General features: G+C 38.4%; 1 protein-coding gene across 9 annotated transcripts in view; it reads right to left on the reverse strand.

Moving 5' to 3' along the window:
* Nucleotides 1-15,317, reverse strand: part of FBXL4 (F-box and leucine rich repeat protein 4) — a 67,262-nt gene that overhangs the window by 44,130 nt on the left and 7,815 nt on the right. For 5 of the 9 annotated variants that reach the window (XM_070223583.1, XM_001503857.7, XM_014734214.2 and 2 more), the window contains exons 2-3: nucleotides 6,327-6,444; nucleotides 5,102-5,685 (exon numbers count right to left, since the gene is read on the reverse strand). In XM_070223583.1, the coding sequence (XP_070079684.1) occupies nucleotides 5,102-5,613 (512 nt within the window). In that variant the 5' untranslated portion in view covers nucleotides 5,614-5,685; nucleotides 6,327-6,444. The remainder of the gene's footprint in view (nucleotides 1-5,101; nucleotides 5,686-6,326; nucleotides 6,445-15,317) is intronic. The other 4 variants (XM_070223585.1, XM_005596840.4, XM_070223581.1 and 1 more) reach the window with 1 other exon arrangement.

The following is a 15,317-nucleotide window of genomic DNA, read 5'->3' on the forward strand; positions in this document are numbered from 1 at the left end:
GCACCTTCTTCTTCCTGTGACAAGGCAGAAAAGCAAATACGGAATGCCAGCCTAGACCCAAGAGCCCCTAGAGCTGAAGGGCAACAATCTTGAGGGTTCCTAACCATGGAAGTGATCCGAAGGTTCCAATGTAAACCTATACAGCTAAGCGAGCCAGCCACCCAGGTACAGCGGAACCAAAGGACGAAACATTAGAACTTGTTGGTGGGAAGACACACTCCTAATTTTGGACAGGATACATCCAAGAATCATGGCATAAATGGTGGAATGCATCAGAAAATTCAAACTTTGGTTTTACTCATCCTTTTGTTGCTCCTACAAAATGATATCAGATGATCTTGGAGGAACTTTTCATGTCTAAGAAACGGGACTGTTCAGGCCCCTGTGAAATAACTGCCAGTACTAGTTCACAACACATGTGGACTAAACCAGCCCAATTTACTGCTGAGCTTCAACAAGGGGTTTTTACAAGGCTTAACAGAAATACTAACAATGTAACAGAGAAATCACCTCTGACAGGTCCTTTGCAATAAATGAATACACAGAGAACATATGTTCTTCATGTATAGCTTGAATTTCATTATAATGTAAATTACATTATAAAATTACAAATATAAGCTTAAAGAAAAGCATTGATTAGAGTAGAAATATTTTATTTTAATAATGTGTTAATCTACTAAAGTCCTCTCTGTCCACCTTGCAGAACGGACAAGGTTAAGACGATGCTTTAAATTGACATCCTTAACACTTCTAGTGTGTTTAAACTTACCAAGTTTAATGCTATTTTAGCATCATTTTTGCTTCTGACTTCTATATAGCATGAACATTATATATTTAGTTATATACAAGTTGTAAATATGATAGCATACTTAAAGTAGAATAATATCAAAATATTTAAAAATATGTCTAAATTTTAAAAACTCTCAAGTATCAGTTTTATTTTGGTTTTTCTTGATAATCTAAAAAGTAACAAAGAAAAATGATAAAAAGACAGAAAAATTCTTTTACAGGTCTGTGGCCATTTGAATTAAGTTAACATTAACTATGAGATCAATACAAATTGATTTGGGGTGATCTACATTACGGTGACTTTTTGTTTAAAATTCCCTAATAGAAGTGGAACATATTATTTCAAAGTAGAAAGAGAAAGGTATCTATTTTACCCAACAAGAGAATATGCCAATATCTTTTTATTCTGGAAAACTAAAGCCAGAATCTTGAAAACTAGTCAGTGAAAACAAGGAAGCAAATACAAACCAATGCACACATGTGCGTGTGTGTGTACACACACACACACACTCTCTGTGACACAGCCCCAACTCTTTTAATCCCCCAGACCCAGGGCAGTGTTGACGTGATTAAACTACTGTAAGCCACGGCCTTTGTAGTCTGTACTTTTACATGTTTACTGTATATGCTCACAATACTGTATTTATCTACTGGACAAATCGGACAAATCTGACGTCCTATGTAAGTATTTTAAGTGTACGGTATCATATGTGCAAAATTCAGCTGGGAATCCTTTTCAGGCTGTGCTTCAGTCTGCTCTTGGAACACTTAATTCTGGGATGGTAACCAATAGCATTCTCTTTACCGGCCCATTTATTTCTCTTTCTGTTGATTGTACTGAATAATGGAACCATGCATCCAGTGCCTAGAAACAAAGAAACAAACCACTCTGTCTTTGTGACTGTCGATCTGTTGTTACCTCACTAAGAAAGTCTGTCTAGGGCTCCCAGGAAGCAGCAGGTAGACAAGACAGAAAGAGAAGTTCATCAAGGGAAACCAGAGAAAACATGTTTTCCTTCAGGTTGGAAGCCAGGTACATGAACGGCCAAACCTTCCTTATAACCAAAATTCTCCTGGTTAGTAAGCATGTCTAGCAGCCAGCGCAAAGAAAGTTCTCTTGCTAACACTGTTCCATTTCACCAGCTGCAAGTGAAAGGAAAGAACAGAAAAACAAACGAAAGAAAAATATTCTGATAGATGTACCTACTCACTGCCTGCCTCCCAGCCCGTCTCTAACTGGAGCTAACAAACTGGCATCTGCTTTAAAAAGAATCAACCAGTAAAGGGTCTGGTCAATTGTGATTTAAATGAGACAATCAAGTTTCTTGGCCCATAAAGTCAAGAGGACCAGAATATGACCAATTTGTGAAATCGTTGCTTAAGCAACTCCCTTTGGCAGCAAATTCTCTCTGTGACAGCCACATTTTCTTTCCCTGCTTTCTTAACTTTAATATTATATAGTTATAACGCTTTTAACACTCAAAAAAACCAAGATCCATACCACTAAATTTTATCCCCAAATAAGTTTATTCCAATGACTTTCTTCAATCTGATCTGACTTTGTCATTTTCTTCTTCTCTTTTCACTGTCTCTCTCTTCCCACGTGGAACCCTGCACTAGGCGACTTTCTGACTCTTATACAAGCATCCGTTAAGATCTTATCCTCAGGACCAGTACACTCTATATTTCCTTTTTTCTTTTCTCTTAATATGGCACTAGGCAAGGAAGGTGTCAGAAGACTTTGAGATCTTATAGAACTACCTATAACTTTCCTACTTCACTCACTGAACAAAGAAATGCAGCCAGATGAATGGGGGAAGACTGCTTTTAAACTTTGAATGTTCTGGGACTTCAAGTCTATTTCCTGCAAAATACCCCTGAGCTACTCCAACACACTCTTGTTTGCCAACTCTGAAGGTGGGCATAAAACCATGTGCTCGATGACTTAATAGGCAGTATAGTCCAGTGGGTCCCAAACAATTGCGTGTGATGAAGCTTTCTATTACTAAATGTGAAAAATAAGGAACACATTGGTATATATCAAAATATGCACACATATACATGTACACGTATACATGTAAAATTGCCAGCCATTCTTTATTAGAGATTCTGATCTGCTAGTTTATCAGTAGAAATTGAGGTTTCTTTTATGAAATGATGGTGATGATAAATGATGTTGCTATTTCATTTGTTTGTCTTTTTAATGTGTGCTTACTTAGCAGAGTAAATAATCTGAAAACCCTATATCAGTCCTCTAATTTTTATTATACTATTATTACGTTTTCTAGTTTATCGTAGCCAACTTTCCCTACCTGTGCTCCGCTCAGATCTTCTGGTGGGTTCTGTGTGCCCACCCTCCAGACCTGCTTGCTTTCTCCTAAGGGCTTCCAAATGCAGCCTTCTTCAGAGAACTGCCTGGGCTCCTGGAGCCTCTGCATCCAGAGGGGAATGTGCCTGGAAGATTTCCATTCCTTTTCCTACTTCCTCAGCCCATAGCTCAAGACACATGGGTGCAGGGGTGTAAGAGCCCAGCTCCCTAGCAAGTTTGCCTCCAGGCAGACAGGGACTTCAGGTGACATTGCATCCTGGCCTGACTTCTTCCCTTCCCTCCAGCACTTTCCCCACTCCCTGCCCAGTTTCTCCAGGAGCACTTCCATAACAAACCGTTTGCACAAGAATAGTCCTCTCCAGGTCTGCTTCTGGGAAACTGGACCCCAAAGCTCTGGGAAATCCCAAAGTCTGGAAACCACTAGTCTAGATCTTAAGAATGCCACTCCTGCGCTTGCAGCCCTTCAACAGCTGGTTCTTACACTCTTGGACTCTCCTCACTTCTTCGAACACCAAGCTCTCACCTCAGGATTTCACCTCTGCCTGTGCTTTCTCTCTCCACTTTTCCTATCCAAAATAATCCCTCAACCCTCTGGTCTCAGTTACGTCTCTTCCTCAGGGAAGGCCTCTCTGAGCCCCACAGATGAAGTGTTTCCCTCCACAACAGACGCTCTCTGCGATATCACAGTCTTCCAGGCTGGCCTGTGAACTCAAAGAACAGGAGCCAGGTCTGTCTGCCTCTCTGTTTTGTTCCTGGCAGTGAACTGGCAGAGAAGGTGTTAATCTTTCTGACTGTCTAAAGAAATTCGCAAAATGTTAATAGTTACTGAATCTGGGCAGAAGAATTGCAGGGGTTTTTTTTCCTGTATATTTTCTTTTTTGGTATTTTCTAACAAGTTTTTCAAGCAATGAAACATCTATTGATTTCATAATCAGTAAAATTTAAAAAGTTCTTTATTATTCTGCCAATAATATATACTGGTTAGATTCTTTTTCTCTTCAAATTTAATGGTATTTTCTGTGGAATAAAGCTAAAAATCAGTTATGCAAATTAGAGATACATCTGTAAATAAAGTTGTCACTTTAATCCCAATCACACACTACAAGTCTCAGCTAGGAACCCACGAGCATGATTTATATTCAAAATCAGTTAGGCAGACGTTAAGTTTTCAATTAGCAGAAAGACATTACATGTTTCTTAGATCTCATCCCCAAATTTGTTCAGCTTTTTAGGAAAAAAGTAAGTAACTCTGTAAGAAAGAGGCAAAGAATGACAGAGTCCAATAAAAGAATTCTCACATAAGGAAGGATCCTATCTGAAGTACTGTTTTCCTCTCAGGAAAAAAAAAAAAGCTGTATATTAAAGGACGCTGGTTTTCTGTGTTTTAAAAAAATTGATTCATTAATAATATTGTTCACAATGAATTATCAAAGTAGTTCTGAAAAGAACAGATAAAGATTATACCAGCAGTCTCCAGCTTGAGTTGAGCAGTACTCTGCATTGCTGTCCTGGTGGGCTGGAGAGGTGTCCCTTAGAGCCAAGGGGACAGGGACTTCAAGGAAGCAGTGTGTCAGGTGGCAGTTGATCCCTGGCCCCACTCCTCCTCCACTGGCAGCCGGGGTCCTACAGTTTAACGGGTGCCCACAAACTGCTCTGTCGCTAGAATAAGCTCATAAAGGCAAGGATTTTGTCTATTTTTGTTAAGTGTTCACTGATGCATTTCCAGTACCTAGAACAATGCTTAGCAATGGTAATGCACAAATATGTAATGAATGAATGAACTCATAAAGTCATAGAAAGACCTAAAAACTGATAATATCAACAAGTAATAGAAAAATGGGCAGATACTATGATCAGATTTGTTTACAAATCAAATTTGTTCAAATTACTTCAGACAATGCTTCCAATAAAAAAAGACCTCCAATATTAAAACAACCAAAACCTTTCAGTCATGTAACTTGGTCATTAAAAAATGAGTCTTACCTTACTTCAGCTGGCGGGCTTGGGGAATAGGGATTTGCAGAACAAGCTAGAATTCTAATGACTGCTCCAGGGTGATAGGTTTCCAGAACATGAACAGCTGTAGGATACACCTGATGTTCAAAAGTAAGTTCCACATAGTCTTGGCTCTGAAAATTAGGCGGTGTCCTCTTGAATGGCAAGGAAGCACTAGGACACTGATCCCACCATGTTCCATAAGTTCGAAACACAGCTGTCTGGGTGAAGTCACCGGAATTTGGGAATACATTTGGTACACCTGCCAAATTCCACATAGTATAGGACATACTATTCTCACTTCCATAATGGGAACTGAAATCCACTACTTCTTTGGCATACTGGACCACCTCTGCCTTGAGAGGGGAAGTCCGGCTGTTTGATTCTATGGGTCTATGGCTGTTCATCATTTCTCCTCTTGTAGCTGTCCTGGCTCGGCGCCAAAGGCATATATAATAAAACATAGTCAGAACTGTTAACATGGGGAAGACTGGTGACATCTAGATGTGAATTATGAAGCTTCAAAAGGTCAGGTGTCCTCAGTAAGACGCATGAACTCTTTGAAGGATGTTCTAAAAAAATGAATGGCTTGGTGAAGTAAAATAATTTAAATAAGCAGAAAAATGCATGAAGAAGCTAATAAACAGGGCTTTTATTCAATGTAATCTCCCAGAATGAAACTAAGGAACAAAACTCACTGTAAATGTGAATCTCTGGTATAATTTATCTAATGTATTTTTAAGAAACCTAAATATTGAAAATGAATACAATTTTATGCTATACGGGAAGCAAAACTGATATTATAAGGCAATGGAAGACGTATGATCCAAAAAGTCCTATTTTATACAAAATTATAACTATCCTTCAAGAAAGCCCTTGAACTTTTAAAATTAAAATTATTTAAAATATATGGTGAACTGCTGAAATACTATAAATCCAAAAGAATCTTAGGCATTTTATAATTTCACATTTTAGTAAATAATTCCCTATTGTTAATTATTACTCACTTCTAAACACACTAAGTACATGTTTCACATTATGGGAATATAGTTTTCTGGAGCTGACGGTTAATCCAGACGAGCTAAATTAACTGCCTTACACATCACAGATCACCAGACAGTGTTTAATTTATAACCCTTAGCATTATTTGTTAGGGCAGTCCCTGGCTGGCTGGCATCTGGTTTGTTGCCAGCTACTCTTAGAAATCACTCACTCCAGATAGAATGGTCACAGGACACACACACGAAATGCAAAAGTTGGCATCCATCCATGCGGCTTGAAAATTGCATGCTCATTTCAGGTACAAAAGTTGAAATGTGACATTCTTTTACCTGTAAGACAAGAGTTTTAGAAAATAATTTATTTCCAACTTAGTAAGTCAAATCTCCCAAAAAGATTATCATCATAGATAAAAAGCTACTTCTTAGACACAGCATTTTCTAATTGAACGGGTCACATTTTTGTGGAAAATTTTAAATAATATATTTTTTAAATTTTAGGATAGAATGTAATAAAAATACAATAATGAACCCTTTCTATATAAGGTTGCAGACCCATAGCTTATGGGTCATACTATGCTGGCAGATATTTTATGGGGGCCAAACAGTGTTTTTTTAAATTTGGACTAGTTTGCAACCTTTAACAACTGAGAGGACCCCTGTGAAAAGAGGCCTGAGTTCTTCCGGAGGCCACTATTGCTGTTCCCACCCAGCTCTACTAGTTTATAACACATGCCTGATCCCTGTCCGCATTGAGTGGGTAACCTCTTGTCTACACAAACAGGGAAATCAACATACTTATTTTTGTACCTGTAAAGTCTCGAGTTTAACTTCTAAGTAAAGAAGGAGAATGTACCAACTTTTCTTCATAGAGAAACGTGCTAGGCTTTCAAAACTTTAGCATTAAGATTATAAAACATTAAATGTCCCTCACACTCAAAAATCTCCCATGGTTTTTTCTTACCACAAGATATAATCTAAATTCTTTGGTTTGACGCTTCAAGGCTATCCTCAAGCTAGCCCCATTTCTTCTTGTCTAACCCAATAAATTCAGTCAACTTCTAAACATTCTTCATGTTTTACCTCGAGTCTCACTACCTCATCATTTCTTTTCCGACCACTTTATTCCACATAAGCAGGCTATTCTCCGGCACCTACTGGCACCATCTTTGTATCAAATGTATACCCTAGCTCTACAAGGGCCTACATCAGGACCAAGTTTTTGAAGGAGAGAATCTAGCCAAATATCTTGATTTCTCAAAGTACTCAATACACAGTAGGCACCAAATATTTGACATGTTGACAGGTGATGAACAAACAAATTTATAAAGAGCTAAAATAATTTAAAATTACATAACAGCATCCTTCTGCCTCTCAATCTCAGCCATATCCACACACACTGAAATGAATGACAAAATACAACCAGTAAACCAGCAAATAAAGACCTGAGCTTGAAACAAATGAGGAAAATTCAAGGTGTGAGAAACAAAGAGGAAAAGTCAAAGAGCTGAGAGCAGGAGCTGAAGCTGATATGACTCATGCAACCAGTTATAGGCCATAATGGTTATCAGGGAACTTTCTAACACCTATGCAGAGAGGTTATTTCAAGCCACAGGGTACATTTGGAAGGACTTTTATAAAGCCAAAACTTAAGAAAGATCACCCTATCTTTGAAACCAGGAATGTGAAAGCTTAGCTCACTGGCCAGGAAGTCCAAGGAGACATGACATCAACTTAGGCAATGGGGGAAAGTCACCAGAGGAAATCAGAACCCTGCTAGGCAAGTACCATGCATAGTGTGGGCCTAAATTCACACTACCCTATGCTTTATTATCCCCACCTCAAGCCAAAAAATGTAAAAAGAAAAAGTAGTCCTGAACTGGTAAACCTTTAGGACCTGGTAGGGGCAGATGAAGACCTCTTTGCAGGGATGCTTCCACAACACTGAACAGACGACACTGTTACGTCACAGTACAGTTACAGTAAAGATGCAGCACAGCGAAAACTTTCAGACCATGAGAGAACAGGAACCACGATGAGGCGGAGTCAGCAGGTAGACTGTGGAGGAACTCGCACCCCACCAATAAGAAATAACGGAACAATGTGAATAAGACTTTTGCTATAGAAGAGTAACAAAGCATGTACCAAAATAAACAAGGTGTTTCTGCAGCACACATTCCTAGTGCTGATGTTTCATGAATCAACGAGCAAGATTCACCTCAGGAAGTGTAACACCCAGGGCTGAAGAATAGGTCATATTATAAACACAGGAAAAAGTAATTATCTAGTATATCATTTCTTTACTCAAACATTTCACCCACCATAAATATAAATCTGTCAAACAAAAAAATATTTTACAGCTGCACAAATCTCAAATCCTTAACACCAAATTTTGAAATGATGCAGCTCTTTCTTTTACCATATATACTTTATTTCAAAATAGGCTCCTAGGCAAATTAAGAAGCGTTATGTTCCACAGAGGTTATTTGGTCCTTCTCTTTCTTAAAAGAATTAATGAAATACACTTAAATTGCAAAAATAAAATTCAGGAAATAACACTTTGCAAGTATCCAACTCAATGGAGAGATGAGCTAATCTGGAAGATTGTGGCTGCGCTATTGCTGGAAGTCTTCGCGGGAAGGACAGAAAACTTTATCTCCCAAGGTGCATGGATGAGTTTGACAGTATAATTGTCGGACATCACTTCTCACTCCACGGCCTATAAACGGCTTCAGCGAGGCGTCTTTCAATTTCTTTATAAAACTCCACTTATCAGAAAGTAAAAGTTTTATAAAACCAAAGAAACATCCATAAAGTAAGATACCACCATTTAGTGAACTTTCACAATGATTCTTGGCAAAAAGATTGAGACAAATTGTGAAAGTCAAATTCTATTTGACACACCAAGCCACAAACTTTGTAACTGTTTCCCAGCTAGCTTTTACCATTGTAGGTTATGGGATATCAAAAGTAGCAAGATTGTCATACGGGCAATATCATTTTTAAGCTGTTTTAAAGGTAAGCAAAATTTTGCATTGAGGCAACATTTGTAAAAGTGAGTTATAAATGGTAGATACATGTATTACATATTCAAATTTCTTCAGTGCAGAAATGTAAATAGATGCTTTATATCTTCCAACTATGGATAACAATAATCTTTAGAGTTCGTTTTTTGTGAGGTAAAGCTAAAAACGACACAAGAAATTTTTGAAAGAAGGAAAAGCAGTGTATAGTAAACTGAAAAAGCAAATATATTTATTCTTTTCCCAGCGATACTATCTGAAAGAATGTAATGAAGTTAAAACCTGTTTTTGAAAATAAACAAGGCACAGAAATAAAAAAAGGAAATGTGCAAACCCACTGTTAACATCCTTCGCTGATTCTAAACTCCTTTCCAACCAAGATGATGCATAAAAGTGTTTTGGGGGTGGGGAAGAACATATGGAGAAGAAAGGATAGCTCACTCTTCTTTTCCCTGGGAAATGAAGCTGAAAAAGGGAATAGACCCATAGTCTCAGGACTCATGTGGGCAGCAACGACCAATGAGAAGTCCAAATTGTCCATGTACTGCCTGGACTTTTGCTAAGGCATGGAGGCAATCTGTGATAACCAATGAATATCCCAATGGGCAATGAACCAAATGCAAAAGACACAGTAACCATTTGATGAGGAGAACGGGACTCAAAGACAAAATGATTTTTCCCACCTGGTGCAGATAAATAAATATTAGTCCGCTACACTAAATTTACCCAGAAGGGTGATTATAAAAAAATACCTTTCGGGAGACATTTTCTTTTCCAGTTCACTCAAAACACTAATTTTAAAGACTCAAAACATATAAAAAGATTATTTCCATTTAACAAAATTAGAAATAGGGTGATCTTTATTTTATTAGCTGTTTAATCCAATCACTTATCAACGATGGTTATGAGGTGAGAAATTCTCTGCAACACACTGAACTTTTATCCCAGCACAGTCAAGGAACACAAAACAACAGCCATTTTAACTTGTATCATGAGACTTTCAGACTCCTTGGGAAACAACTTGCTTTATACGACATAATTTTATCATAATACAACTTTACTTTCAACCACATCTTTCATATTATAAAGTGCTTAACAAAGTTAAATAATACAATTACAGAGAAAGCAATAACAGTGGAAAAGAGAAATTAAGAGGTACAGACAAGGGAGAACATATGTTTACTACTGAGATTTGAAGTGAGATGGGGAGTCGATGAGGCGGAGAGAAGCAGGATGGCAGGAACCGCAGAGAAGACGGCTTGTGCTTGGGCAGAGGAACAAGGAGGAAGGGAAAGGACTTTGCACGAACTAAACAAAAGGACGCAATTGGAATGAACCCGAGCCAGGAAAACGCAAAGGCTAGGTTCACAGTGTGATGATCTAACCAGGAAAACAAGTCTAAAACTCAAAAAAGCACTCTCACTTTAAAGTCAAAAGATATACAGAAAGATAGAAAGGACAGGCGATAAGGCACAGCCAGATATTGAAGGCAAGTCATAACACAATACTTACTTGCAAAATAGCCCACACAGACAAGACAAATGAAGTGATAGAAAAATCGAGGGCTTAGGCAGCTTGGCAGCATAGTACCAAAATATAACAGAGCGCATAACGAGGTAACCAATCAAAAGTAAAGACTGAACTTTAAATGTTACCATTTCTGAATCCTGTTGAAATTGATGGGGAGATACTATTTTGAGGAAGACTTTTCTGGTGGAGTTTAGAAATCAAGACATTGGGGAACGGAGGAAACTATCAATCAAGAAGAGTGGAATTATATTTGAATTTGGTGTAGCAGCTGACACTCATAACCAGTCCTCTTTCCTGGCCCGCCCCCTCTAGGCTTCTATGCCACCACATGCTCTTCTATCTCCTTCCGCCTCTCTGATAACCTCTGCTCAGTCTCCTCCCTGGGTCTTCTTCTTCCTCATTCTCAAATATATAGAGGTACCATTAAAGGATGGCTGTCTTTTTGCTAAAATGATACATAAGAACGTTCCATCTACCTTGGCACCAGCCTTCCCCACTCCCTTCCACTCCCGCGCACCCACCACCCTCGCTGTAGACCCACCAGAACATCTACCTCGCCCTCACTTGCACATTTGCTTTCACATCTCAGCATCTTCAAGTCTTCCTCCGAGGCTGGGCTGCTCTGGAACGCCCTCGCTCTTCCTCTGCTTCGCACCCTCTTATTCATCCTTTAAGGTCAGGTTCAGACCTTATCCATCACACACTTTTTCTTTGCTCTTACATTTTGTTCACTTTTTCTTACATGCTAAGATATTTTTCTACCCTAATAGACTATGAATTCCTCAAATTCAGAGGATGTGTCTTAATTATAACTATACCCTTAGGGCCTAGCACATGCTAATATATGCTCAATAAACATTTGTTCTGTTTTTTGAAAATTGGCAGAGTAGATGGCAGCAGCAGATTAAAATAAACACAGAAATGAAACCAGTGATTCTTCAAGATAAGGCATACGTGGACCAGAAAAATGAGGCAAAAAACCTTCCATGTATTGATATAGAGAAAAAGAGGGAAAAAATGTATAACAAAAACCGAAACACAATAGCTAAGAATCAAATGTATGACTTTTGAAACCATCCAATAAGGACTAGTACACATATTGAAATTTTACTGTTCAAAGAGAAGATAAAAAAGTTATAACTTCTGTTAGTACAAAAGCAGCCCCTGAAGATATAAGACACTTGATCTTGGCCACAAAGAAACTCTGATTGAAATTAAAGAAAGATTCATGAAAGAGGTGACTGAAGAGGGAAAAGAAAGCTATTTTCTCACAAGGATTTTTTTGAACGTCCCAAATCTATATCAAGACCATAGGGTGATTATGGGAAACTGGAAAAACTATGAATGAAAAGAAGTTCTTTAAAAAAAGGATAACCTAAGAGCAAGAGGGAAGAGAGAGGCCAAGAGAGGCAATCACATAAGAGCAGGTGTAAAAAGACAGGTTGATACTTCTGGTATTAGACATGCTGGGGAGGAGCACAGGCCAAGTGTCAGCAAAAGCATCCCTTTTTCTTCATCATCATTATTTCATTCCAATGTGTGTACCAAAAACATGTATCAGGAAGAAGACTACTGGGGACGAAATATTACAACTTTATGTGCCTCTGTCTTCCTCTATGTAAATTCTCCTCCAATCAAAATATTTCTATTATGATTATAGTTTTTAATCAACAAGGCCCCAATCTAGAATAAATAGGTAGAGTCCTTCACTGAACCAAGTCAATGAACAGAGAGAACAGAGCCTCCTGTCCAGCTTCAGAGATTCTCTTTTTGCTGTTTTTTTGGTTTGCTTTTCATCTCGAAGATTGACCCTGAGCTAACATCTATTGCCAATCTTCCTCTTTTGGCTTGAGGAAGATTGTCACTGAGCTAACACCTGTGCCGATCTTCCCCTACTTTATATGGGATGCCACCGCAGCATGGCTTGACCAGTGGTGCTAGATCTGCACCCAGGATCCAAACCTGCAAACCCCGGGCTGCCAAAGCGGAGCCTGCGAATTTAACCACTACGACACTGGGCCCACTCCCAGCTTCAGAGCTTCCTGAAAATCCAGGCAAATAAAGCTTAAGGAGAAGGCAGGGGAAACAAACAGGAAGCGATAGATAAATGGCAAGCAATAGGATATATTGGGGTATTTGGTGTCAAACTAATTCGGCCTGGCCTGACCTTGTTTTTCCAAAAGGGCCTGACATGGCCATCGAGCATGAATTGTATATCTGCCTTAAGTATTTATTATGTCCCAAAGACAAGAACAATGCCCTTTAAGATAAACAAAGATGTAACTTCCCCCACACTGGCATTTCCTTAAGGATAAGCATCTCTCCCTAGGCTAGGAATTGATTGCTGACCTGCTGTGACCACCCAGCTGGAGACCACAGACCTGCTACCTGCTGTATTCATCAATTGCTATGTGAATCGCTGTACGGGCCAGGCAACCTCAAGTGAATGTTGTAAAAGGGACACTCCTATCATACGTGATACACGTTCTTTGACAGTATATAACCACTCTGCCCACCCCCACTTCTTCAGAGTGCTCCATTCCTTTGTGAAAAGACTCTCCCAGGCTATATGGTCCTCAGATCTGGCTCATAATAAACTCACCCCAATTGTGATTTATAGATTGGTTATCGATTATTTGCATCGACAAAAGAAAAACCTAAAGGCCAAGGAAAACTCTTGAAAACCAAAGAGATAAGCAGTACGTCTCTTTCTTCTACAAATCAAAATAGGTTTCAAAAATACAAAAAAGATGGAACCCAGTGGGCTCTTCAAAACTCTTGCTGAGTTAATGAAGAACTGGCAAGGACTAAGCAAGAAGCACCTAAGAAGTCGAGCTGGGAATGAACTCGTCCGAAAACAAGGGATGAGACAGAGAACCAATTTAAACTAGGAATTGAGAACAGTTAATTCTGCAGGATGTTTCCTCTCTCCTCTTTCTTGCCTAGACTTTAACAAGCATATCTAAATTTATGAAATATTTCATAAGCAACCTTTAGCAGCAAGAAAAAGAAATTAAGGAATCAATTTTTTTTTTTTTAAAAAGCAGAGTTGTAGAATAAGTGAATGGTGATTTTCTGATAAGATGGATCTAGAAATGCTCTTCCTGCCCAAGGTACAAAGTGACAAGGAAGGACATGTTTCTAATTAGACAGGTATGATAATACAAAGCACCTTAGATAAAATGCCACTATGCTAATATTATCTGTATTTTACCATGGGTAAGAACAGACCATCTGAATGGGAAGACTACAAATTTAGAATAACCCTAAGTCTTTAGGAGATGTACAGTGTACATTTAACTAAAACCTAGAATATTAAAAATTAGGAATACTTGACTGAGGATAATTTTTGTGTACATGTGAGGAAGATTGGCCCTGAGCTAACATCTGTTGCTAATCTTCCTCTTTTTGCTTGAGGAAGATAGGCCCTGAGCTAACATCTGTGCCAATCTTCCTCTGTTTTTTGTGGGATGCTGCCGCAGCATGGGTTGATAAGCAGTGCTGGGTCCATGCCCGGGACTGGAACCTGCAAACCTGGTCTACCAATGCAGAGCACGAAAACTTCACCATCACACCACTGGGCTGGCCTCTGACTGAGGATAATTTTAATGGATGTACTAAAGAGAAAAAATAATGTCTCTCTCCAGCTATTAAAAACCATAAAGTAAATGTGAATTTACTTTAGCCGAATTCTAGCTATACATTTTTGTATGTTAAAACAAAGAGCACTTTACATAATAAAAATATACCGAATTTAGTTAGCCTTTGTAACAAAAATCCTAGTGCAAGATCATAGGTATGCCACTGTCAGCCATTCAAGCTAAAAGAACAATTAACTAAAATGGTGTATTACTATTAAATTAACTTTGGGATATAATTTACATTCCAAAACATGTACTCCATTTTAAGTGCACAGTTGAATGAGTTTTGACAAAGACATATACCAGTGTACACCACAACCAAGATATGGACATAGACTATGTCCATCCTCCCAATCATCCATGCCCTCCCTGGGCCAGGAATAAACTGATCTGCTTGCTGTCACTATAAATCAGATTGTCCTTTATTCGAGAGTCACATGTAAGTGAAATATGCATGTACTTTGTGTCCAGGTTATTCTGCTCAGCGTTATCTTTAAGATTTATCCCTGTTATTACGTGTCAGTGGTTTGTTCCGTTTTCTTGCTGAATCATATCCATTGTATGGACATATCCATTCCCCTGTTGATAGACACCTGGATTGTTTCTAGTGCCAAAATGTTTTCAAAATGGCTGTAGCATTTTGCGTTTCCAGCAGCAATATACGAGAGTTCCAGCTGCTCCACATCCTCACCAACAGTTAATATTTTCAGTCTTTAGCCATTCCAGTGGGTGAGTGGTAGTATCTTGTGGTATTAATTTGCATTTCTCAATTGACTAATAATGATGTGGAGAATCTTTTCATGTCCTTACTTGCCATTTGTATCTTCTTTAGTGAAATGTCTAGTTTGACCATTTTTTAAATAGGTGTTTTTTTTTTGTTGAGTTGTAAGAGTTCTTTATATATTCTAAATACAAGCTCTTTATCAAATATATGTTCTGCAAATATTTCCTCCCAGTCTGTGCTTGCCTTTTCATTTACTTGATAATATCTTTTAAACAGAAAAGTTTTCCA

This window comes from Equus caballus, chromosome 10 (genome assembly GCF_041296265.1).
Source record: "Equus caballus isolate H_3958 breed thoroughbred chromosome 10, TB-T2T, whole genome shotgun sequence".
In the NCBI taxonomy this organism is placed as follows: domain Eukaryota; kingdom Metazoa; phylum Chordata; class Mammalia; order Perissodactyla; family Equidae; genus Equus; species Equus caballus.